The sequence below is a fragment of the Cololabis saira genome, chromosome 11 (genome assembly GCF_033807715.1).
Source record: "Cololabis saira isolate AMF1-May2022 chromosome 11, fColSai1.1, whole genome shotgun sequence".
NCBI classification, from domain to species: domain Eukaryota; kingdom Metazoa; phylum Chordata; class Actinopteri; order Beloniformes; family Belonidae; genus Cololabis; species Cololabis saira.
Genome location: NC_084597.1, coordinates 21697587 through 21724148, shown reverse-complemented (window position 1 = coordinate 21724148; position 26562 = coordinate 21697587). Strand labels below are relative to the sequence as shown.

The window sequence follows — 26562 nt, the reverse complement described above, 5'->3', positions numbered from 1 at the left end:
TTTAAGTGTAATGAGATTTTTTTTACTAAAATTAGACATTTTAACTAGAAATAAGACATATTCTTGTTAAGATTTTGAGTTTTTGCAGTGATCCATTTTACTTATCCTGTGAAGGACAGAGGCATATTGATAAGTTCAGAAAACTGTTTTTTATGTTTGTGTTTTGATGTATTTGATGTAAGCCCAGTGGATATTTAAAGCTTACAGAAGGCTGCATTTAACTGCTGCTATTTCATTCCTGCAGTATTTCTGCAGGTGTTTTGGTCAGTGCTATTATTTGTAATATATTATATTATTTGTAATCAGCACAAATTATCTGTCCCCATATGATAAAATCCACCATCCCTCCTGATTTTATTTTACAACTCGAGTACTGACTATCAGGGTGAACACACGTGGGCTGAGCCGACTTTTAATCGATCGTATTAGATATAAACGTATTGCTTCATGAAAGCTCTCCTGCAGTGGTCCAGGATGATCGGCGCCTGCTCTGAACTCGGAGAGTTGCGACGCGTTTATACTCTTTATGGTCATCCTCCCTGACACCGCGCATGCGCGAAGCAGGTCTCCTTCATCCCCGTGTTCTTTCTGGCAGAGCTGAACTAAGCTGCAGCATCATCATCCCAGGACCTCCAGGACGCCGCAGGCTCTGCAGACCCACCTTACAAACACCTTTGCTGCATCGGTGAGAACCGTCTCCAGCTCTGATGAATCATTAATGCACCGTTATGAAACCTCTGTGATTGATTACGCATTTATTTCCAAGGCCAGCTGGGTTTTTCTGGCTAATGGTGCAGGTTATGTAACGAGCCTGCTAAAGCCCGGTGTAATCCCTGGATGGAGGCTTGTCCTGCTTCGGTGGCTCGAGGCTCAGCATGGTTTCCTCGGACATAGCGGGTTTAGGGCCGGTTTCCTCCTCCGGAGCGTTAACCAGCAGCGTTTTCTTTCTATTTAGCTGGTTAAGCCCACGTTACCCACCCCCACGCCCCGTCTCCATCCGTCCATCTGCTGTCCTTTGTCCCATTGCAGAGGGGCCACAGCCCCCCCCTCCCCGCAGTCAGCGTCAGGCCGGCCGGATGAGAAAAATATATGAATATAATCAGTACTCAAGTTGTAAAAAGAAATCAGGGGGGATGGTGGATTTTATCATATGGGGACAGATAATTTGTGCTGATTACAAATAATATAATATATTACAAATAATAGCACTGACCAAAACACCTGCAGAAATACTGCAGGAATGACATAGCAGCAGTTAAATGCAGCCTTCTGTAAGCTTTAAATATCCACTGGGCTTACATCAAATACATCAAAACACAACAATAAAAAACAGTTTTCTGAACTTATCAATATGACTCTGTCCTTCAAAGGATAAGTAAAATGGATCACTGCAAAAACTCTTTTTGCAGTGATCAACAATTTGCAGTGATCAACAATTCTCACCTGTTTCAAGTAGATTTTCACTTGAAATAAGTAGAAAAATCTACCAGTGGAACAAGAGTTTTTTGCTTGTTATAAGAAGTTAAATCTTGTCCCACTGGCAGATTTTCCTACTTATTTCAAGTGAAAATTTACTTGAAACAGGTGAAAATTGTCAAATAAGTTATTTTTCTGGTGATGACTCTAAATGTTGAAATAGCAGTAAAACCACATTCATTGATGAAATTACATTAGGGATGGAAAGTGGGGATGATTTTGACCGTTTTTATTTCAGGGGGGATGCCATTCCCCCTCATCCCCCCTCAACTCCAGTACTGAATATAATCAATTAAAACAAATGCCATACACGTTATACAGTATAAAGTAGAAGCGGCTCATCATAAATGAATTACAGATCTTGATCTTCTTTACTTCTCTGGGACAACGATTCATCTTTGGTTTGGAGCCACAAAGTCGTGGTTTTGAATCAGAGATTTGACATAATTATTAACATGAATGTGCCAGTTATTTCTGTCTTGCAAGTCAGCTTTGATTTGGATGGTATCTGAAGAAAAATGGGATATAAAATAGATGAAGTCTTTTTGAATGAAGTTTGGACATGTGTGCCTGATTTTTGTCTCTTGTAATTTTTACAATTTGGCTTTTTGATGTGCATAAAGGCGGGTCGTGTGGTTTGGAAGCTATTGGGGAGGAAGGTCAACGTGAAAATTAATAAAAATTTGCATGAAATACAGACGGGTAGGTGCATCTTATTTGCATGTTCCAGTATTACGACGAAAGCACTCAAATTAAATGTAGTCGGGTGTGTCTGATATGTCTCTTTAAATTTGGTTTGGACTCGCTGGGTCGTGGTTTGGAGAAACACTGCATGAAAAGGAGAATATAAATTAGAAGATGACTTTAAATTAAATACAGACAGATGTTTTTGTTTTTTGTTGAGCTTTCAGTTACTTGGAAGATGTTAAATCATCGTTATAAAGTTGTAAAGGAGTCAGAAGACACAGAAAAGCGTCAGGGCTGTGCCGTATACATCCTTCCAACGTCACACGTCAATGACATGTTCAGGAATGCTGCAGAACATTTCTCTTTTTCTATTTAATCTGGATTATGTAATGGTGTTTAATCTGATGCTTCTGGGACACATGAAGCATGTTTCATTTATTTACCAACAGGTTTGTTGCTGGTGAACGATGCACTAACACAGAAACATGAGCAAAAAAAAAAGTTTTTGAAGTTTGGACAAAGAAGCTGTCCAACAGATAAATTAGTTTGATTATTTTTCACGTGGCCGCAAAACACGGATACCAGATTTAAACACTGTCCAAAAGAACACATGATATTTAGGACCATTAACTTTTTTGGCACAAAATCCTTTTAGATTCATCAATATGTGTCTTTGTCTGATTTTGTCTTTTCATATTGTAGTCATTTTCATGCCCAGTTAATTGTACAATTAAATCTGCGCTCTTTATCTTCTGCAGCACAATGGCTGTCCCTCCGTCGTACTCGGACCTCGGCAAGGCCGCCAAGGACATCTTCAGCAAGGGCTATGGTGAGTCCTGCCAAAACACAGAACCGGTGCAGGTCTGACGTTTCTGGCAGAAAAACTGAGAATGCAGTCAGTAAACCTGGAGAGTAGTATCTTGAGTTTCTGTGATGTTTTAAATGAAGGAGAGGTCAAGGTCAAATTTATTCATATTTAAAAACAACCAGGTTGAGCAAATTTTTTAACAGGGAAGATTAGACAACAATAAAACTAATCCACATAAAAAGTAGAAGCAAAGATATATATAGATATATTCACTTGTTAAAGTTCAGCCACAAGGTCAAAGTTTAAAAAAAAAGGATCTGTTTTCAGTAAATGTTTATCTGTAAAAGAAGAACTGGACAAAACTCATGTGATGTCATTTAGTGGTTTTCTTTTTCCTCGTACTGTGTGGCCTCATATTGCAAGTGGGTGGAGCTCACAGATCTGTAAACTCGGTGGAAGAAGCCCACCTTATGTCAGTCACAGTTACCCATTTTAGCTCCACTGTACATCCATCCTGATCAAATCTGTTAATTTCAAGTGTTGGATGTCTGCAGCTGGACTTCCTGGTCCAGATGTTGTCTTGGTGATGTAATCAGAGGTGAAGCTGTGTTTAGCCCGTGTGCAGTTAGCACAACTGCTCTTATCTAAGCTTCATCCTCGGACCCATCCAGACCAACCCACAACCAGTTAGGGGGGTCTGTTGGTCCCAAGAGCATCTTTGCAACAGCACAATAACGTCTTACTTCGCTATTTAACATTAGACATCATCTTATATCACTGGAGATTAAAAACATTAACACTGTTGTAGTAACATTATGTAGCATGAAAAAGTGTCTCCATCTAATGTGCGATGGGAATGAATCTGGATTGTGATTGGCTGAAAGCACGCATGCCTGTTCCACCAAAGATGATCCCCAGGTCATACATGATTCACGGCAGTGACATTTTGATTCAAACGCAGCTGAAAGGTGATGCTAGTTTGCAGGTACGAAGGAAAATGAACACGACCAAACATGATCACGTTTCTTTTGGGTCTTCAGTCACAGCTCAGGCATTGGTTGTATCAGCTGCCAATCAAAAGAACACGCCCTAGATTATCTGAACTCTGACCCCAGTGGTCTTAAGAGGAACTGCGGGTCTGGACCTGGACCCCAGTGGTCGGTAGAAGAATTATAACTTATTTAGTTCTGTGTTGGCTTCATTCTGGAAGTTGGAACGTTTCAGTGGGAATGTTCTTGGGACGGCTGGACCCGGTGAGTTTAGCTGGAAACAAAGTTGATTTTTTCTACTGGTTCTGTCAGCGAAGTTAAGCTCACTCCCGGTTTCTGACATGAAATGGCATGAACGTCAGCGAAATATGTTAGAGTTTCTGACTTGTGCCAAGTTTCTTAATGTTTATTTGGGTTCCCACAGGTTTTGGTCTCGTAAAGCTGGACCTGAAGACCAAATCTCAAAGTGGAGTGGTGAGAACACTTTTTTTTTTAACTTTCTCTTTGGTCACCTGTCCTGTCTTTTCCCAACCGTCTCTAACCTTCCAGCTGCCCGGGTTCCTGCAGACCCGGCAGGTTCTGCTCCTCTGTTGTTAAAGTGCTGTAACTCAGAGCTTTAAGCTTCCCAGGTTGGCGGACGCCGCAGACGTCGACCTGCTTTGCTTAAAGGAAGCTCAGCTGCAGCTGTCCGTCCGTGCGTCTGTGTGTTTGCCTGCCTCTGCTAACCGCTGCTCTGTCTCCACGCTGCCGCCCCGGACTCTCGCTTAGATGGTAAGACCGGATCAGAGCCGACGCAGAGCTGAATCTCCGTGACCTTTTCCTGCTTTTTGTTTTTTCCTCCCATCCTCTGCTTTTATTGTGTATCTCAGTTGTTTTCATGGTTTTGTTAGTTTGTCTTCACTATAATGGTGATGATAAGGTATTTGTCTCATCGCCGTCACTCCGTCCATGTGCCTTCATCTCTCCGTGGAGCATGTCTGGTCTAGTTCTTTGCTTTATTGTGGCATTCTTTGTTAATTATCCCGCTAATTCTTGTCTCTGAATAATCAGTTTATTGTTGGAGCAGTAACGCGTCAAGATTAGAGGGAATTCTTAAAAAAATAAACTAAAGTCACTTGACGGAAGTTATTCTGGTTCTGTAAATGTTTGGAAGCTGATATTTGATCCGTGGAACATTTACTCTATAAAACATCCCTCCGTCTGAAGGCCCTTATTTAGTCAAGCACTTTAAATGTTTGATTTGATTTGATTTGTTTGATTTGTTTATTTGCACAACATAAAAAAACGGTACAAAAGTTTAAATGAACATAAAAAGCATGAAAATATGTGCAGGTGAGAAAGGAAGCCCTAAATGGGCTTATTCAAAGTTCTCACCAGGAAAAATACATTGTATTGAAATAATAGCAAGAACAAAAAAAAACAAAAAAGAAAAACGTTCAAAAAAAGATGGATATAAACAGACAATTTCTCGGTGTGCACGTGCAGAAGTCAGTCCACTTTATATGTTCTTTATACGGACCTCCCCGCTTACTTCTACAGATGATTGGGTTTCATTGGTGTCATCAGTCAAGGGACCTTCAGCTTTGACTTGAGCAGGTCGGAGCCGAGCATGAAGAATCATGACGTCCTGATCTGAGGCCGTCGCTCGCAGCCGGGTTCGGGTTTGGGTGTCGAAGATCGAGTGAGTGGAGTTGACCGTATGACCAGAAGGTCGACGGATCAATAATCTCCAAACCCATCTGAAGCTTCCTTGCCAGGAAGAGAGCATTAGCTGCGGTAATCTCTGGAACGCTGCTGTATATAGAGTGTTTATATAACAGAGTAGTACACCTTTTGACCGGGTACACGAGGAGTAGAAGAACATGAATAAAGCTCAGATCTACGGATCTGTGTCCCTGCCTCACCCAAGTTCTTCATACCTCAGCTGGCTCCACCACATGGAGAGGATGCCGTCAGGATTACACCAGGTAGAAGGTCTCACCGCCACCTCCAGGGGTTTTGCTGTGTCTGGAACAGACTCATTCTGTAAAAAACAAACCTGGACAAGGTCGAACGTTGAGGACCACCAAGACCTTGGAGGAGAAAACGGTGAGACGTCATCACGAATCCCTGGATGTCCTGTTCTATGAAGACTGGTGTCAGGAATCATCAGCATGAGTTTAAGGACTACCGTAAGACACGCTGGTTATAATGGGGCTGCATTATTGATTGATTATCAGAGGACGAACAGATTCTGACTCAGCTTTTTATTTTTTCTTGTTTCACTTAAACACATAACATAAAATTTCAATTTTTCTTTGTTGCTGTGCAACTAAATTAACTTTAAACGGTTTCCTTTTCCATCAGTAAACGTTTTATTTGATCTTTTTGACCTCAGGCGATTTCACACTCATCACAGGTGTAGTTGTGGCATCCTGCCACCAGGAGTCAGCGTGCGCTCATTTATCTTTGCTCCAGGATTTATTTATAGATCAAACTGACTCATTAAACTAAATAAACGGAAATCCGGACACTTGAGGTGTTTTAAAGCTTTCTCATTATTAGTGCATTTAATTAATTACCGACTATAATGTTGATTTTCCTGGGATTCATGTTTCCTTCAGACAAAACTGGGAATATCAGCAGCAAAACAGTTGGATTCTTGTTTTTCCTTGACTTCTTCAGAACTCCATATTTGTCCGTGTCTCCTCCATCTGGTGTTGCATGACTTCCTGTTTGGGCTGTATCTTTATTTTTTTGAATGTTTGCTGCAGATTGTTCAGTCTCAGGTGTTACAGGTTTGTTTCCAAGCCCTCGTTTACGTTTTTGTTTTTTAAATGTCGGTTTTGTATTTTTTTTCATCTCGTTCAGGAGTTCAACACGAACGGCTCAAGTAACACGGACACAGGAAAGGCTTCCGGGAGTCTGGAGACCAAATACAAGATGAAGGAGCTGGGCCTGAGCGTCAACCAGAAGTGGAACACGGACAACACGCTGGCTACCGAGGTCACCGTGGAGGACCAGGTCTGCATTTGTGCTTTAGTGACATCATGCGGACATCTCGCTGACCTCGCTGAACGTCTGACCTTTTTTCTTCTCCTTCATTTCCTTCTCCTCCAGCTCACTCAGGGACTCAAGGTTGCCTTGGAAACGTCTTTTGTACCAAACACAGGGTGAGACGTGTTTCCGTGTGTGTGGATGCTTCATCCTGGGCTTTTAAGGAGCGTTGGTTCAGGTCTGGTCGAAGGGAAATGTTTAGATTAACTCTTACCTAGTAAACCTGGTGCATGCAGCAATTCCAGTCCTACAAGAACCCAGACCAGGAAGTCCAATCAGCGTTTAAGAACCTCTGCGGGTGGTTCTGAGCTAACCGGCTTAGTGGAAGAACTTTTTACAGATGGAACCAAATGTACTGAAACCACCAGGTCACCGTGATGAGGATTGGTTCTGCATCTAACCCAGGGGTGTCAAATGCGGCCCGAGAGAGATTTTCATGCGGCCCACGAGAAGTTTCCAACGCAAAAAAACGAAATGTTAATTTACAAAAAAAGGAAGGCATAAATAATTGCTGCGACATTGCATGGAGGAAGGGGACAGTATCGCTGGAGTGGCAAACCGGGGTGGTGGTCCCTCTGTTTAAAAAGGGGGACGGAGAGTGTGTTCCAACTACAGGGGGATCACACTTCTCAGCCTCCCCGGGAAAGTCTACGCCAGGGTACTGGAGAGGAGAATACGGCCGATAGTTGAACCTCCGATTCAGGAGGAACAATGCGGTTTTCGTCCCGGCCGTGGAACACTGGACCAGCTCTATACCCTCCGCAGGGTGCTCGAGGGTTCTGGGAATTTGTCCAACCAGTCCACATGTGTTTTGTGGATCTGGAGAAGGCATTTGACCGTGTCCCTCGTGCCATTCTGTGGCTCAGTGAGTATGGAGTCCGGGGCCCTCTATTAAGGGCTGTCCGGTCTCTATATGATCGGAGCAGGAGTCTGGTTCACGTTGCCGGCAGTAAGTCAGACTTGTTCCCGGTGCATGTTGGACTCCGGCAGGGCTGCCCTTTGTCACCGGTCCTGTTCATAATTTTTATGGACAGGATTTCTAGGCGCAGCCAGGGGCCGGAGGGGATCCGGTTTGGGAACCACGGGATTTCTTCTCTGCTTTTTGCAGATGATGTTGTCCTGTTGGCTCATCGGACCGGGACCTTCAGCATGTACTGGGGCGGTTTGAGGCCGAGTGCGACGCGGCAGGGATGAGAATCAGCACCTCCAAGACCGAGGCCATGGTTCTCCACCGGGAAAGGGTGGCATGCCTTCTCCAGGTGGGTGGAGAGGTCCGGCCTCAGGTGGAGGAGTTTAAGTATCCCGGGGTCTTGTTCACGAGTGAGGGAATGATGGAGCGGGAGATTGACAGACGGATCGGTGCAGCGTCCGTAGTTATGCGGTCGATGTACCGGACAGTCGTGGTGAAGAGGGAGCTGAGTCGAAAGGCGAAGCTCTCGATTTACCGGTCAATCTACGCCCCTACCCTCACCTATGGTCATGAACTTTGGGTAGTGACCGAAAGGATGATATCGCGGATACAAGTGGCCGAGATTAGTTTCCTCCGCAGGGTGGCTGGACGCTCCCTTAGAGATAGGGTGAGGAGTTCGGTCACCCGGGAGGAGCTCGGGGTCGAGCCGCTGCTCCTTCACATTGAGAGGAGTCAGCTGAGGTGGCTTGGGCATCTGTACCGGATCCTCCTGGACGCCTCCCTAGGGAGGTGTTCCAGGCATGTCCCACCGGGAGGAGACCCCGGGGAAGACCCAGGACACGCTGGAGAGACTATGTCTCTCGGCTGGCCTGGGAACACCTCGGACTCCCCCCCGGAAGAGCTGGAGGAAGTGTCTGGGGTGAAGGAAGTCTGGGCATCTCTGCTGAGGCTGCTGCCCCCGCGACCCGGGAACGGATAAAGCGGAAGAAGATGAGTGAGTGAATGAGTGAGTGATAAATAATTGCCATGAATCGCAGCATATCCGATAATATATTTCTTCTACAAATCCATCGTTATTCCACAAATAGAGCAGTTTTCGACATTCTTTTCGTTTTCTAGAATGCATTTGCCGATTTTATTTCTTTTTAGATGGTCGTTTATTTTTATTAACTGACTACTATTATATATTTTCGCAGGAAAGATATCACTGCTAAAAAATATGATAGAAGATATTTATTCAGAGAATTTCAGTTTTGAATACGAGGATAGTGACAAAGTAAAACAGTCAAAAAAGAAGTGCTGACTTTTTCAGCACACTGGCGTAAATATCCGCGCCAATTTTAAAAAAATAAATACACTTAATTGTACTGGAAAAATCTCTAAATCACAAAGAAACACTCTCGGATGTAAAAAGAAAGATTTTGCTTTTAATTAAATTTCCTATAAAAAAGCAAAATATAAAAAAAACATACTTGTTTCTGTTTATCTTTGTAAAATGATATTGGCCGGGTTTCCCAGATCCAACCTCTCTTAAGGATTTAAGAGAGGTTCAAAGAAGGTTTCAACTAAGAAGGTACCCTAAGATACGGGTGTTTCCCAGATGACTTCTTAACACCGTCCTTTAGTTTCGCTCTTTCAGAAGCTCTTTGGAGCAGCTGTCCAGTTCTGAAACCAAATCAATCGATGCCAGGCAAATCGATCACCGATCACTATCAGCGCATTTTCACATGCAGCACTGCTACCTAACGCACTAATTCCCTGCTGCCTGTGCGTTATGTGTGTTATAATGAAAAACTAAGATGATAAATATACTTTAATGACCCTTTTTCATGATGAAAACAAGACTGCAACTAAATAAGAAGTAGTCTTGGTAAGAGAATAATGAGGGAATGTAGCATATTGTTTTTATTAAATCTGAAAGATGGACGAAAGGAGAAATTAACTTAACGATCAGCATATAGGACCACATTGTATCCTCCTGACTAGTAAAACAGAATCCTTCACCTCAAAAAAATATTCTGAAGTTTATTTAGCTGCTTGACCGTTTTCACTCTTGCATTTATCAACGTTGTATTTGCGGATGTGTGGAGACTAGTGTTGGGACTAACGTTAACGGGTTACAGTAATGCCGTTAGTTTTGCGGTAACTAATACTCTAACGCATTACTTTTTAAATTCAGTCACGCAATTACCGCTACCAAATGGTGCGTTACTCCGTTATTTTTGGCTACAGTGAAGCTTTTTTTCCCCGCACGCGGTGACCGGAGGAAACGTAGTGGGCGTGTGTGAATTTGAAAACATGAAGGTCATGGCGAGCCAAAAGAAGGCGAGTTTCACAACGTGGAATTACAGCAATCCCTGGTTTTTCGCAGGGGTTATGTTCCAAAAAGAACCCGAGATAAGTGAAATTCTTTTTACAATTATAGAGGGCTTCAAATTGCAGAGATCAGCACCGCCTCGCACGCACATATTCCACTGCTCTTCTGATGCTGCAGCATCCTGACTCTGTAGCGTCTTTTTATCCTAAACCCCGCGGTGCAGGTGTGTTTTTTCAAGAGAAGAAAATAGTTGTGGGTCGTTGTCTTCGCTCTTTTTTCTTCTGGGCAAAAAGATTCTTATAAACGGACGTGCTACCATTGGTTATTATATTTGAGGACTGTAATGAACGATTCATCAAAGGCTCCCGTTCTTCAGCTGCTGCTGAAGCTCATTGGACGTTCTCAGCTTGTTGCTAAGCAACCAACGTTATTGATACAGGAAGTGAAGAAGCGGGGAGACTGTTTAGAATTCAGAACACGATGCACAATGCAAATCCATACAGTACCTGCTGAAATGAAGGCTAGAGGGGCATTAAGGCCACGTTCAGACTGCAGGCAAATCAGATATATATCTGATTCCTTCTCATATCCGATTTTCAGGGCTGACTGTCCACACTGTTTTTAGCAAGTGTCCAAATCGGATCTGGCTCTGTTCAGACTGGGCCACATCATTGACTGATCTGACGGGTTGCCGTAGCAACGACGTCGGAGCGGAGGCGTCACCCAGCGCGTGTATTGTGTGAAGTCATGTATTTTTTTTATATACCATATATAAAAAAATCCCAAAATATCTGTACCGTTTCTGATTGGGTCGGCACTGCGCATCATTTTTAGACATAACAATGAACGCATACAGCAAAAGTTGTGACCCGGCGTCCCAGCAAAATGAGAAACAGAGACAAGTGTTCAGAACAAAACCATCAGCAAACTAACAAACCAACCAACAAAGCTCAGAGTTAACAAAACGAACCAACAATGAATAACTGGCATCTCCTAGGAGGAGAGGGGCTGACGGGCTGCAGGTTCAGGCTCTCAGCGCGACTGAAGGCTGATTTATGGTTCCGCGTTACACCAACGCAGAGCCTACGGCGTAGGGTACGCGGCGACCCGCACCGTACGTGGAAATGCGGTCTTTTTTTCTGCTATTAAAACATTTTGTAATGTGAATTTGCAACACTTAAACTACAAATAATAGTTTTTGACGTGACATCAGAGATTGTACATGCTCTCTGTGAAAGGATGAGTAGCTCCACAACTGGAAATGGGCGGGTGGTTTGGAGCGTCTGGGACAGTCATATCCGATCTGAGTGTTCGGAGCTGTTCAGACTGACACGCATCTGCCCAAATGAGATATGGATCGGATATGAAACTACCTCCTGGAGGTGGTTTCGATCTGGTTTGCAAAAATCGGATCTCATGCGGTTTGGGACTGTTCAGACTTCAAAAGAGTCATCCAGTTTCAATCTGGATGGGCTAAAAATCGGATATTTGCCTGCAGCGGCCTAAATGGGAGCATTTAAAATAATGTTTTTATTTAAAGTAACTAAAAAAGTTACTTTTCATAGTAAGGCATTACTTTTTGGTCTAAGTAGCTGAGTTACTGAGTTACTTTTTAATGAAGTAACTAGTAACAGTAACTAGTTACTATTTTTCAGTAACTAGCACAACACTGGTGGAGACACGCAGCGCTGCTCCTCAATGCACTAATCCCCTGTCATCACACATATAGGTGCTCGGGCTCGGGCACGGCGCAGGAGGATCGGTGTCACGGCTGCCTGGACAGCCCGGTCCGACAGCACGTCCAGGGGATTGAAGTGCTGACGCACCAATGCGTTCATATAAACAGTTCTGCTTCGCGCACGGCGACGCGGTTGATTTGCAGCGAGAACATGCTGTATAGCAGCCAAATTATCAAATAAATGATATTCATGATGATCGTTTTATTTGTGCGTAATGCATAAAGCATATACAGGAACACACTTGTTATTCCTTATTTTTCTTTTTTTTCCCCTTTGCTGTCACCAATGAATGCTAAACAATATAAATCTAAAGTATAAAATAGATCAAAATTTGTGCGGTGTAATATTGATTTGCCTGACGCGCCTGGATCTGTGAGTCTTTGTTCACTAAGATGGTTGTAAAGACTGGGTCAGCAGCATCTTTCATTTCCTTCTTAATGAAAGAGATTCTTAAGCTAAGAGCAATACATAATTTGAAAAAAATTTTGAAATATATTTTACATAATTAGAGTGTAAACAAAGTGCATATTTCCTTTAAAATTAACTAAACTGATATTGGATTAGATAACAATAGTAAAAAAAAAGAATTAGAAAAAAAAATGTTCTCACCGTTTTTGTTATTTTGAGCGTGCGGCCCGCGAGAAAAAAATTGGTCAAACCCGGCCCGCCAAGCAAAATGAGTTTGACACCCCTGATCTAACCAAATCTTCCTGAAACAGTCGTAGCTTCAGCTGCTTGAATGTGTCTTTCAGGAAGAAGAGCGGGAAGCTGAAGAGCGGCTACAAGCGCGACTACGTGAACCTGGGCTGCGACGTCGACTTCGAGGGCCCCATCATCCACGCCGCTGCCGTGCTCGGCTACGAAGGCTGGCTGGCCGGCTACCAGATGGCCTTCGACACGGCCAAGTCCAAGCTGAACCAGAACAACTTTGCCCTCGGGTACCGGGCCGGAGACTTCCAGCTGCACACCAACGTGTGAGTGTTTTGAAGGCGACGTCTGTGTTTTTGGCACTTGATCCAGCCACGACGCCACTGAACGAGTGTGTGATCCGTCTTCCAGTAACGACAGCACCGAGTTCGGTGGCTCCATCTACCAGAAGGTGAACGACGAGCTGGAGACGGCAGTCACTCTGGCCTGGACCGCGGGCAGCAACAACACCCGCTTCGGCATTGCTGCCAAATACAAGCTGGACAAAGACGCGTCTCTGTCTGTGAGTTGAGTCCCGCGTGTCTTCAGCAACTAGGGTTGCCACCCGTCCCGTAAAATACGGAATTGTCCTTTATTTGAGAAAAAAATGTTGCGTATTGAACTAATACGGGACGTGATTTGTACCGTATTTTCATGAACTTTTACACCATATTCTAGTTGAATTATTGAAATAAATTAACTTTTACACCATATTCTAGTTGAATTATTGAAATAAATTAACTTTTACACCATATTCTAGTTGAATTATTGAAATAAATTAACTTTTACACCATATTCTAGTTGAATTATTGAAATAAATTAACTTTTACACCATAATCTAGTTGAATTATTGAAATAAGTTAACTTTTACACCATATTCTAGTTGGATTATTGAAATAAATTAACTTTTACACCATATTCTAGTTGGATTATTGAAATAAATTAACTTTTACACCATATTCTTCACCTGTAGGCTATATTATACATTTGGGCTGATGTGGACATCGATAGCATAGGAGGCTATTTCAGTTACTAGTATGGTTGGCTGTCTGTACAGTCATGCAAGTTCAATGCTATTAAAGCACTTTAAACTTGAAATCAAAGCATTTTGTTTTTTTTATATAAAAATTTTATATAAAAATATACACATTTTTATTCAGTTTAGAAGTTTGGGGGCTTTTTTCTTTTGGCTCCTGCACTGCTGAAATCAGGGCGTCCCTTATTTCTATTTCTGAAAGGTGGCAACCCTATCAGCAACTCCGTCTCTGAGGTCTGGACTCAAACCGTCTTCTCTGTTTTCTCACCTCGCAGGCCAAAGTGAACAATGCCAGTCTGATTGGAATCGGGTACACCCAGAGCCTTCGGCCAGGTACGGTGCGGAGCTGGAAGTTCAGAGTAAAGAGCTTTTAATCTGAAGGGCTGATAAACACTCCTGTGTGTCTCTGCAGGTGTTAAAGTCACCCTCTCGGCCCTCATCGACGGGAAGAACTTCAACGCCGGCGGACACAAAGTCGGCATGGGCTTCGAGCTGGAGGCGTGAAGATGCTCCTCATCAGCAGCGACCACCACCGTTCACGTAGCTCTTCCTCCACCCCTCTGACGAGCATTTCTGACAGCAACAGTCGAGCCCTGAGATGCGAGGTCGACTCCTGATCTGCTGATTCACCGTTGTGGAAAAATAACCGTTTTCATGGATGTTGAAGTGACATTATTTATTTCCCCGTAGGTCTCGGATGATGTAGTCGTAAATGTGTAGCTCATTGCAACTGTTATTCCTAAACTCATGTGAGGAGGACTTCATGGATGCAGAGCTTCAGGTTTATTTGCCTGGAAGTGCAGTGTGTCGGTTTTCCTTCACTTTCTTTTCCCCGGGTTTAAACACGTTTCGTGGTTTGAGAACGGTTCCCGGCGCAGCGGCAGATGCTTGTTACCATTGGCCATTGCTCAGTTTGACAGATGAGATCAGTGTGGCGGGATCTTCTTTCAGCTCGTGTAGATAGTTTGCATTTCTACGACTCTGTTTTCATCTCTCGTCTCAGCGGTCAGGAAGGAAACGAGGATGTTTAGCATCTGCGCTGCAGCCGGCTGTTTCCTGCTGTCGCTCGAGGACTGCTCTCGTTGCTGTCAGCAATCGCTTCAAACGCTCCATTCCCCCCCAGATGTTTGCAGAAAATCCAGCTGCTTGTCCTCCACAGGACCAGAACGGGGTTCGGAGTCCCCATGTGACTGTCCTCTTCATGATAATTCATCCGCCCTCCTCTTCTTCTGATTGTGACGTCCCAACCATGGCTCAAATTTTGTCTCTTAGACATTACCTCATGTTTTTTTTTTCCAATGTAAACTGAAGGAATTCTACTGAGAAAAATAAATAAATGTTTAAAAAAAATGGACTAATGTCTGAATGTTATCTCTTCTCCACAAACATCTATTACTAACATTTCAAATGATTGCTAGCCTTAAATACAAGATAACATGTATCAAAGATAACTACACCGGGATGTAAGATGGTTTAAAGAGCTACAGAGGGATACAAAATGGTAGAACGTTGACAAGAAGGATAAATGAACCAAAAGTGTCTTTCCAGCAAATTATAAATACGGGTGGCCCTTGCATCCTGCTTTCACACCCGACACCAAAGAAGGTTGCAAAACAGATCCAAAGAAAAGCTAAATGATTCAACTCAACTCCAAAAAATGACTTGAATAAACAAGAGGGGATCAATGTTGATAGAAATATGAGAAGACTGCTGGGAAACGACCAGAAGAGAGTTTAATGACTAAACCACAGAGGAATGCAGATACAAAACTAGCTCTACAGAGAGCCACGATACGGCACTGTACTACAGAGGGAAGAACACATGAATCCACAATGAGGTAAAACAAAGACACAGCTGTTTCTTTTTTTTATTGACTTCTAATGGCACTTGGACTTGAACTTGTTCATGACTCATTACATCACCAAGGTCAATCAAACAGCGCCGGTCCAAGTCTGTGCAGAGTTCAGGTCGATTCCTCTGAATGTGAACTTTCAGGAAATTCTTGTAAAAACGAGAATGAAATAAATTAATTTGACAGACAACAGTTGTGAAAGAGCGAACAAGCATTTGCTGCAGGAGGTAAACTCAAACCAGCGGCTTCTCGTCGATTACGTGTACGAGCGCCAAACCAAGCCTGGCTGTCGATCTGAGAAAGGACTTCCTGTCAACGTCCTCAAATGAGTATTAATAATCAGTGAACTGGAAATGTCACAACTTCCATCTTTTACATGAATGAATGATGGTTTTTTTTTCCTGCTTTTCCGTGTTGTCGTGGAGGTTCCTCTGCAGCAACCCAGGATGAGCAGGAAACCGTGTCCACCCATCACTTCTGCTTCAGCTGCCATCATTGGAGGTTTTTATTTTCCTCAGAAAGGATCAGTCCATCCAAAAAGCTAAAGATCAAGTTAGTCGTGCACATTTCACAAACGCAGGGCAACTTGGAGTCTGGTGGGGGGGCCCCCTGCTCGCCTCCCTGATGCCCCGGTCCGACCTCACCCCTCATTGCAATATATATATTACCCATTCTAATTCTAATAATTATTCTTGGCATTATCATGATATATTGCTTTATAGTGTATTATTATATTATGTTATGAGATCTCATGGGATGATATATTATAGTATTATTATATTGTTATATATTATAGTATGGTGATATCATTTTGTTATATGTTATAAAATGTATTATGTTGTATTAGGATATTATATTATTATATGCTATTATAGTATTACATATATTACTTTATATTATATCGTGCTATATTATATCACTCTATATGATAATTATCTTTTTATTTATTTATTTTTCAAATTAATATTCTTAATTTATTTATTTACTTTCATTATATTATTTATACACACACACACACACACACACACACACACACACACACACACACACACACACACCTAGACACATATCATTGTAACTCGATGTTAACTTTTGCTGTTGTTTGTACTGGATGTTAATAAAAAAACAAAAAAAAACAAAAAAAACAAATGCATGGCAAAGAGAAGACTGAAGCTAAACGCTAACAGGCAGAAATAACGTTGTGACTAGATCATGTAAGCATTCACAGTTGCTGATGTCTTTCCCTCTTGGCATTGCATTAACAAACACCTGATTGGTACGGACCAGCAAATTGCCACGAGGTCTGCATTCGTGCTGATGATCAGGTCATCTACGACTCATAGTTGGCAGCACATGACAACAACTTACCCTTTTAAATCCTATCGCAGCATTTAGAAGGTACTTGGGATTGGCCGCATGTTATTTATTTATTTTAAGCTCAGTTTTGGTCAAATAAATAACTTAACCAAGACCGGTCGTGCGAGGAGTATGAATGCCTGTAAAAACACCTGCCGTGGAAGAACTAGTTAAAAACATCACTAAAGAAAAACGCCCTAAAGTGACGACTACGCGTAACGGGATATCTCTTGAGTACTTTGGGTGGACTGACCCTTCAATGAGTGACTGTGGTATTTTCAAACATTTTCACAGGATGTGTTTCCCACCACGGAGTACAACACTCATTGTATGCAAACTACTTCTGTGTTTTTATTCTATGCGTTTCTAAAAAAAACTTTGGCTCCGAGTCCAGTCTTTCAAGTAATGGTCACTTCTCAAACTTGTTTTTCTTCATAGTTCCAGCGAGTATAAAGTGTTTCCTGCTCGGCACCTCACAGCAGGTTGACCTTGGCCACGACTTGCTTGCAGCCCGTCTGGGAATATTCCCGCCCCTCAGCGCCAGGGTAGTAATCGATCTCCCCCGCGAGGCGCTCGATGTTGGTGTGATCCGGGTAGAAGCCCTCTCGGGTCATTTCGTCCAGGAAACACTCCATCACGTGTCTCTTCTCCAGGAGGCTGAGGGGCAGGATGTCCGCCTCCGTCCATAGAGGGTGCAGCTTCTCCAGGGTGTTGCGTAAAATGGGAGTCAGCTCTTTTAGTAGGTTGCTATGACGACCTGAGGCCGTCATGGCCATAGATATACTTGAGGAGTTGTGCAGCATGTGCTTGGTGATGTGTCCGTGACCCAGATTGCTAAGGAACAGGTAGATGGTGTTCAGGTACTCGTTGGACTGTTTGGAGGCGACAAGCTGCCATAGCTCGTCCAGGATCTCCTTGTGCATGTGCTCGGCCTCGTCGAAGATGAAGAGCGGAATCTTCTCCTCCTCTTCGGCTCGCTCCACCATCTCTGAGATGTGAGAGGAGAGGTTGCGGGCGCACTCCAGGGCGTTGGCCTCCTGGGGGCAGTGGTGGAGGACGTAGTACTGCAGCACCAGCGTCTCGCCGACGACCGAGCGGAAATGTCCGGCCAGGAGGCGTCCCAGGTGGCTCTTACCGACGCCGCTGGGGCCGTGCAAGGACACCACTAGGGGCTTGTTGTGCACGTAAGTGGACAGGTAGTCCTTCAGGTGGGACAGCAGACCATCTACTGCCCCCTGCTGCCCAAACACCTCCCTCCTCAGCATCTTGTCCAGCCCCTCCAGGTCATACCTGAGAACATGGTCGTCCAGGTTCTCGATGGCGTTGTACACCTGAACACACACAAGTCATCGTTAGCTCAGAAGAAATTCATCCAAGATTCCTTTGCATCAATCATGCAAAATTCATCTTCGATGAATTCAAACGTTTTTGGTGAAAGGTTTTCTCATCTCTTAGTTGCCACTGGTAAAAAAGTGAAACTTTTAGGGGCCGGTACCAATGGACGAAGAAAGAACCGCCTCTGGACACCGCTGCATAGACAACCAATCAGAGAAATTAAGTATATGATGTAGGTGGAGCTACAGCCAGACTGGTATAAACAAAAGACATCTGTAGGAGTAGGAGTAGGAATGTCAATAAAAACCTGATGATCCAAAGTGTTTCTCTTGGACGCTCCTGTACGAGTCATCGCTTCAAGCCCACGCCCTCCCTCTTGTGATTGGTTCAGTACATTCTGTACCAGGATCAATGACCATCAATCGGAGGGGAACTAGACACTAGGGATGGGCGGTATGGACTAAAAAATGTATCACGATAATTTCTGGCATTTATCCCGATAACGATAAAAAAAATACCAATACAAAAACGTCATCAACGGGAATTTATCTTTCTTTGTTTCTTTCTTTCTTTTTAGGCTCCTTTCTTTCTTTCTTTCTTTCTTTCTTTCTTTCTTTCTTTCTTTCTTTCTTTCTTTCTTTCTTTCTTTCTTTCTTTCTTTCTTTCTTTCTTTTTAGGCTTCTTTCTTTCTTTCTTTCTTTCTTTCTTTTTAGGCTCATTTCTTTCTTTTTAGGCTCATTTCTTTCTTTCAGGCTCATATATTTCTTTCTTTCTTTTTAGGCTCCTTTCTTTCTTTCTTTCTTTCTTTCTTTCTTTCTTTCTTTCTTTCTTTCTTTCTTTCTTTTTAGGCTAATTTCTTTCTTTCTTTCTTTCTTTTTAGGCTCCTTTCTTTCTTTCTTTCTTGGCTCCTTTCTTTCTTTCTTTCTTTCTTTCTTTCTTTTTAGGCTAATTTCTTTCTTTCTTTCTTTCTTTTTAGGCTCCTTTCTTTCTTTCTTTCTTTCTTTCTTTCTTTTTAGGCTCATTTCTTTCTTTCTTTCTTTCTTTCTTTCTTTCTTTTTAGGCTCATTTCTTTCTTTCTTTCTTTCGTTCTTTCTTTCTTTCTTTTTAGGCTCATTTCTTTCTTTCTTTCTTTCAGGCTCATATATTCCTTCCTTCCTTCCTTCCTTCCTTCCTTCCTTCCTTCCTTCCTTCCTTCCTTCCTTCCTTCCTTCCTTCCTTCCTTCCTTCCTTCCTTCCTTCCTTCCTTCCTTCCTTCCTTTACACAAAAACGTCATCAACGGGAATTTATCGTTTTTACCCCGAGATGACAAATTCTTACCGTGGGGAATTGTTTTGACGGTTTATCGTGAACGGTAAAATATCACCCATTCCTAGTAGACACACTTGTCTTTTTTGCCTTCGCCCCTTCTTATAAACCAAAAGCAAATTAATATGTTCCGTGAGTTTAGTTTGGAGTTGTCTGTGACTCGTCGTGACATTGAGGTATTTCTACAAACCAGCCTACCTACTGGACCCATACTGTAGTAGCAGCTTTTATGTGTGTGTTCTTGTTTGTCCGTCAATTAACTTCTGCGTATCTGAGCTGGGGTCATGGGGCAGAGAGGTCCAGACCTCCGTCTCCACGGCCACCCCCTCCAGCTCTTTCATGGTGTTCCCAGCCCAACTTGGACACGCCCAAACAGATGTCTGAACAGCCTCAACCTCTCATCCTCAGTCCCTCTCCAATGACTACACTTCTTCATTGTCTGATCAGCTGGGTCGTGGCCCCTGGTGCAGATGGGAATGTTGCTGGACCAGCTGGGAAACGGAGACTCTCTTTTGGCTCAACTCTCTGTTCACCACAGTGGACCGGTTCAGAATCCTCATCACTCTAGACGCCGGTCGATCTCCTGATCCACTCTTCCCTCAGTCACGAACAAGACCTACTTCAACTCCTCCACTTGAGGCAGCACCCCATTCCTGACACAGAAAAGGAACGCCACCCTTTTCCGACTAAGCCCTACGGGCTAAGTCTCGGAGGTGCGGAATCTCAGCCTCGCCTCTTCGCAGCTGCTGAAGTTTCCTTCACGCTTCAGCAGGTTCCTGTAAACTCTGGATGATGCAGAGGCAGGACACACCTGAGAGCTGAGTCACGTGAACCAGGTTCTGCCCAATACAGTAAGGGACGGGTGGATAGGAGGAACACCATTGGCCTGAATGACCCCACACAGACAGGTCAGTGTTGACAGCGCAGCTGAAGACGGCTGCAGCATCTCTGAACCCATTAATCACGGAGACAGCTATGCCAGACATGGACTGAAGAGTAATGGTAACCCTTCGTCATCTGAGTCTGAAGTCCCTGCTGGCAGCAGTGATTCAGCATCGCTCACAAGGCACAAGGGTTTTCATTCAATCATAAATCAACATATGAAGTCACGTAACCTCAGAAGTTACCAGAAAACATCTGGATTGCAAGACTGACTATCTTCTTGGTAATAGCTTGTGCAGTAAAATTTATAAAAAAAAGAAAGTTCAACTTCAGGCGCTAAATCTTCAGGTTTCAGCTTGACAAAGAACATCTGCAAAAAGACTTTTATTATTTCTATTTCTAGAAACGCCCCTTCTGACCGCCTTGAGACTGTGTAATGAATCTGTGTTATGAAGTTTTTCTTCCAGATCAGGGAGTTTCTCCAGATATTTCAGCAGGGGCGTCAATTGGGTATGGCAGCCACCACACCTTTGCTTCAAGGGTTAAATGTAAATGTTTGTTTTTTTAAATACATTTATGGAATAACTACAAATGCAAATAAGAACAACACGATCGATTTCAATAGTTATTATACACTGCAAAAATTCAAAATCTTAACAAGAATATTTGTCTTATTTCTAGTTAAAATGTCTCATTTTTAGTCTCTCTTTTTTTTAAATCTCGTTACATTTAAGACAAGAGTCAAAAACAACCATTTTCACCTGTTTCAAGTAGATTTTCACTTAAAATAAGTAGAAAAATCTGCCAATGGAACAAGATTGTTTTGCTTAATGAGAAGATGAATCTTGTCCCACTGGCAGATTTTTCTACTTATTTCAAGTGAAAATTTACTTGAAACAAGTGAAAATGGTCAAATAACAAGTTATTTTTCTGGTAATGACTCTTGTTTTAAGTGTAATGAGATTTTTTGACTAAAAATGAGACATTTTAACTAGAAATAAGACAAATATTCCTGGTAAGATTTTGAGTTTTTGCAGTGAGCGAGACTGCATTTGAAAAAGTTCCAGTTTTCTTGACCACACAGATAAGCTACATAGCAGACTTCTGTGATGAGTATTTGCTGGACGTGTTGATTGATACTCTAGTTAAGTTCTGTGACTCGTAACCTTGCCATACCTTAGCTTCGACTGAATTGACGCCACTGTATTTCAGTATGACTAAGACAGCGGAGCAGGAGAGTCCCCAGGTTTACCTGAAGAAAGAGGATGGCAAGCAGCAGGTACAGGCAGTATGTGGCGCGGCTGCGCTCCTGCCTCGGCATGGCCTTCCGCCCCCCTCCGGTGGGAAATAGCACTCGTTTTCTCCTCCTCTTCTTCTTCTTCTGCTGGATGGAGGACAGGGTGGGGAAGGCGCTCGGGGTGAGGCCGTCAAAGGTGAAGATTTTGGGGCTGGTGCGTCCCGGCGCCCCCACCAGGGCCCCCGCTCCCAGACCCAGGACCATCTCCTGCCGCCGCTTCTTCATGGCTTGGTACTTCTGTTTGATGCGGATGACAGCGCGCAGGGACGCCGAGAAATTGGACAAGCTTGGGGTGGGACTGTCCCTCCCTTTCTCCTTCACCCCCTCTTCACTCTCCACCTCTTCATCCAGCTCTCCTTCAAAGTCTCCATCCGTTTGGGAGGTGGAGGTGCTGCTGCCTTGGTCACTCATCTGCAGGGAGGAAGCAAAGGATATGATCACATGACTTGAGACGGAATGTTTTATTTTGAGGTTCTCCCTATTTTATTTTCACAGAATGAACCAGGACCAACTGTTGGTTCCCGCTTGGAGCGTTGCACTTTAGGATGTTCAGGACTGGTCCTGCAGAGCTGAATGAGCTGACATGCTCCTGCTACACCTGAAGATGGCCATACCTGAACACTTGGGCGGGATTTAAGCTGACATGAAAGCCTGATGTTTGGAACTGAACTGACCCTTTCCTACACCGCTGAGAGGTCACACCTTGGAGAAGGAGGAACATGAGCGCTGAAGCTGTCATTCCTGTTTACGGCTCAGTGTTTGCTCCTCTACACCGCAGATAAAATCACGCCCTGAGAAGAAGATGCTCGATTGACAGCTGAAGCAGAACGTAAATGGGTGGATTATTCATGGTTTCCCAGATCCATAAATCAGTTATCAGTGTTGTAAGAGTTATAATTCATGGAGGAAAACAAATACTGTTATTCAGCTGCTGACTGCGCAAGTCATAGTTTTCAGATTCAGACGACGTCACCTACGCTATGTATCACCTACGGCTGTTTTTACCTAAATAAATGCAGGACGCGTCAATACAGGAGGTCGATTGTTCCAGAAAGCGACACTGATACAGATCCGTGAAGGAAACCAGTGCTGAGGACTTTTAAAAGCCCATCTTTGCCGGTCTCCAGCTGACGACCTTCATCTAGCAGAAAAACGCTTTCCTGAACAGGTTTGACATCCCGGTCAAACCTTTTATACTGCAATAAAACACACATGTTGAACACAGGAGGGAAAACAGACTCCAGACTTACTGGGGTGTCTTTTTGGTCTGTTTTCAGTGCTGATGGTGGTTCATCACATGAAGCAGCAGCGTCAGGACATAGTTTTCATGTCAGCCAGCTGCCAATCAAAACATTGAAGAGCTACGCCCCTGATTACACCAGTAATATTTATATAATTAGTTCATTCCTGGATTTGTTTATTTAATTTTTTTCTTTTTTAATCAATTGTTTAATTTGTTAGAAAAACAAAACGATAAACACAAAAAGATAAACACTGGTATCGAATCAATACTCAGTATCGGAACCAGTATTGGAAAAATAAAATGGTTTTAGAAACTATCTGCTCAGAAGTAAAAGTTTGGAAGTACGAAGTTTTCATCAGACACAAACTAAAACACAGGTTACTCGGGAAACTACACCCACAATTATCCGCACATATGGTTTTTATTATTGGTTTTTATTGTTTTATTTTATTACTTTGGAGACCAAAACTGAGTTTAGCCGTGGTGGAGGTCTGAATCTGGGCCCTGGTAGTCGGTACAGGACCTGTGGTGGGTTTGACTTGCAGAGAGGTTGGCAGGTTGATGAACCAGATGGGGCCCCTCGGTTAGGGGACGTCATCGGACGCCGGCCGGTCTCAAGTGGTCTTGCTGCTTAGTTTTAAAACTAGAAGTAATATCTCTTCATTTATTAATTTAACATGTTTTTCCACGTCTTTCCATTTTTTTTTTGCTCAAGTTACAAGCTACATGTCCTCGTGGGATCCACCGTCACCCCCACATGCTTCAGAACCGGAACCTGATTTGGACCAACTATATCCCATGAGGGATAAAAACACTGAGCAGTGGAAGTGAGTGGACCTGGGTCTAATGGACTACTCCTCCAAAATACCCTTGTACTTGTCTAAATACTTTCAAAATGTAAAAGATGTTCACCACCATAACACTAGAGTCATAATCACTTTCAGCCCAGGGTTAACTCCAAGAAAGGTTCAAATTCGTTTGCATCCTATTCTACCAACATGTGGAATTCCTTACCGACAGCCATAAAAGAGAGCAAATCCCTAATCTCCTTCAAGTCTGCCCTAAAAAGCCACCTACAGGAGGCTGCTACTCGTAACTGGGAATAATCAAAGACTCTACTGCACATCCCGCTGTTCCTTCTGATTATTGATTCTTGTTTTTGTTTTTTTTTTGTTTTTTGTTTTGTTTTCTGCTTTTGTTTTGTATCTAGCTTATTCTATTTGTCTCATCACCTTTTTAGTCTCTCTCGGTGCAAAATAACAGTAATTCCCCCCTTTTCTTTTTTTTACAATCTTCCATACAAAGTACTGCTTCTTACGTGTATGTCATTCAATGTTATATGAATTTTAAAAAAAAGGTCTCCAATGTAAACAAGTGTAATGCTTTCTTGGAATAATGCCTTTTAGTTGACTTTGTATCAGCGAATCTGTACTGTCATGAAACTGTACCTGATCCTATGCAATTCTTCTAATACATTCTTCAATCAATCAATCAATCAATCAAAAACTCGGTGGAGCCCTCAGAGCACAGACTGGACCAACACCAGCAGGGGTCGCCTGGGTGACATCTGGTACAAAGCTGACGTGAAATAGCGTATTTAGTTTTGCATATTTAAATGTTTTTGCTTCAAAAGAAAGAAGATAAGAGAGGGCCATCCCCACGGAATAAAAAGGAAGTGTTTCACGTATGCACGGAGAATGAGCCTGCTTTTATTCTAGTGTGTGTGTGGGGAGGGAAGCAAAAATGAAGGTGTGAAACTGTTGAAGAGAGAGAAATAAAAGACAGCTGTTGAACTTCTGAAGTGCTGCCAGAAACAAGCCAGAAACGCGTGTTTCTCTGCAGACCGGACCCCCCAGACACATCCCCCCCGCTCGGAGCGAGGCCCCCAGGCCCCCAGCCAGCCGGTAAAACGGGTCGGGTGTGAGAGACCGCAGGTCTGCATCTGCCTGCGGCTGTTTAGCAAAACATTCCCTGTAAAATGAGGGAAAGCTGGAATTTCACCGTGAACCGAGATAACGATCACGGCGGCTTTTATCTCCAAGCATCTATGTTGTTTTTATTTTTTTCAAAGATAACGAGAATAACAATACAACTGCTGTCAGGAATGCTGCTGAAGATCTTTCCCATATTTCAGGGCTATTCAATTGGGAGCCCGCCAGGAGCTTTTATGTGGCCCCTGGTCATATTTCAAAAAAGGGGGTGTTTGTTGAAAAAAAAAAATAATAATTTTTTTTTAATAATATTTTTATAACTGGCTACTATGGACTAAAATGGTTGTGCTCAATGCTTAATATAATATTCAAATAAGGAAATCTTGGTGGAAAGTGGTGCTTTGTCATTATGTCGTGTTTTATTAAAAGTAGGTCAATATCAATTTCATTAAGTTTGCACAATGCATGGTTTCAAAATGAACTTGCATTCAAAATAATATTTCTTTATCTGAATATTATATTTAACATTCACAATTACTAAATCTGGAGACAATTAATACATAATTCATATGTAAACTAGATATATTCAAATGTATAATACAAGTGTATTATATTTACATAAGTCTTCGTCTTTGAGTGCAAAATACATTTTGAAAACCCCCACATTTTCAAATTGTGCGGCCCTCTCCATACAGTCCTTTTGCAGATGTGGCCCCCGGCCGAATATAGTCGAATACCCAGAAATATGCCATATTTCTGGTGATTTTAGTCCCAATTCTAAGACGCAGTTTCATCAAGACTGTAAGCAGAACACACTTCTGCTATCTTGGCGTTCAAGCCCACACCTCTGTTGATGTATAACTTTTTTGTAGCAAAGGAGGAACCGTCAGTTCCACCAGGAGGTGAATTCAGCAGCAGCTGCAGGAGGGGAAACGGAGCATTGTGTGATAGATCCGTCCGATGTTCATCTTGGCACAGACCCAGCATGCTTTCTGGTAAAGTTATGAAAGTCGTGTAAGCCTGTTTGCTTTGGCACGAAACACTGAAGACAGCTGAAGGTGGAAGAAGAGTAAGAGCAGGGGGGAACGTGAGAGCTTGATCCGCCTGCTACATGAAAGACCCGAACCAAACGATTCAGCAGCTCTTAAAAACCTTAAAAAGTCTCTAGAACTTATTTATTCTTGAGTGTCGTGTAATTTTGTCTGAGAAAAACTCTGCAGATGAATCTAAGCCTGAAAACATACAAACAGACAGAATGTGAGTGTTCAGCATCAACCTGTTTGTGGCTTTTCAAGCAGAACATCTGGGAGAAACCTCTCACCTGCACATCTGGGTGTGCTGAACACATGCGCACAGAAAACAAGAGACCTCGCTCACCTTCAAATGTGGGTCACAAGCTTCAGAGGAGAACCAGCTGTCCTGCAGGTCTAGTCCATCGCTCGTATGAGAAGAGAAAGCAGAAATGGAGCCAACTCAGGAAGCTCATCGATGTCGGCCCGCAGCACCGCCCCCGCCAGCTGCTGGCCCCTCCTCTGTTATTCTCTCAATCCTCTCAACCACACTCTCACGTTTCTCAAATTCGTGCACCGGGTTTTCAAATGGAAACCAGATGCCATTCAGGAGGAAAAGTAAAGAAGAATAACAAACTGTTATTACTAGGGTTCTTTTAAAGTAA

The 26562-nt window shown here is 43.0% G+C and overlaps 2 protein-coding genes across 2 annotated transcripts; one reads left to right on the top strand and one right to left on the bottom strand.

Annotated features, from left to right (window-relative positions):
• The first annotated feature begins 558 nt into the window (after nt 1-558).
• Nucleotides 559-15032, top strand: zgc:56235 (Voltage-dependent anion-selective channel protein 2-like). The gene is made up of 9 exons (XM_061733989.1): nt 559-685; nt 2922-2992; nt 4385-4434; nt 6811-6963; nt 7060-7112; nt 12715-12936; nt 13022-13172; nt 13961-14018; nt 14098-15032. Exons 2-9 carry the CDS (start codon nt 2926-2928, stop codon nt 14187-14189), a joined length of 846 nt encoding a protein of 281 aa, XP_061589973.1. The 5' UTR covers nt 559-685; nt 2922-2925; the 3' UTR covers nt 14190-15032.
• A 364-nt stretch (nt 15033-15396) lies between these two features.
• Nucleotides 15397-26331, bottom strand: tor4aa (torsin family 4, member Aa). Its single transcript, XM_061733988.1, has 3 exons — nt 26265-26331; nt 21669-22124; nt 15397-18224 (listed from the first exon to the last, which is right to left on the bottom strand). The coding sequence occupies exons 2-3, from the start codon at nt 22122-22124 to the stop codon at nt 17367-17369; spliced, it is 1314 nt and encodes a 437-aa protein (XP_061589972.1). The 5' UTR covers nt 26265-26331; the 3' UTR covers nt 15397-17366.
• Between the last annotated feature and the right edge of the window lie 231 nt (nt 26332-26562).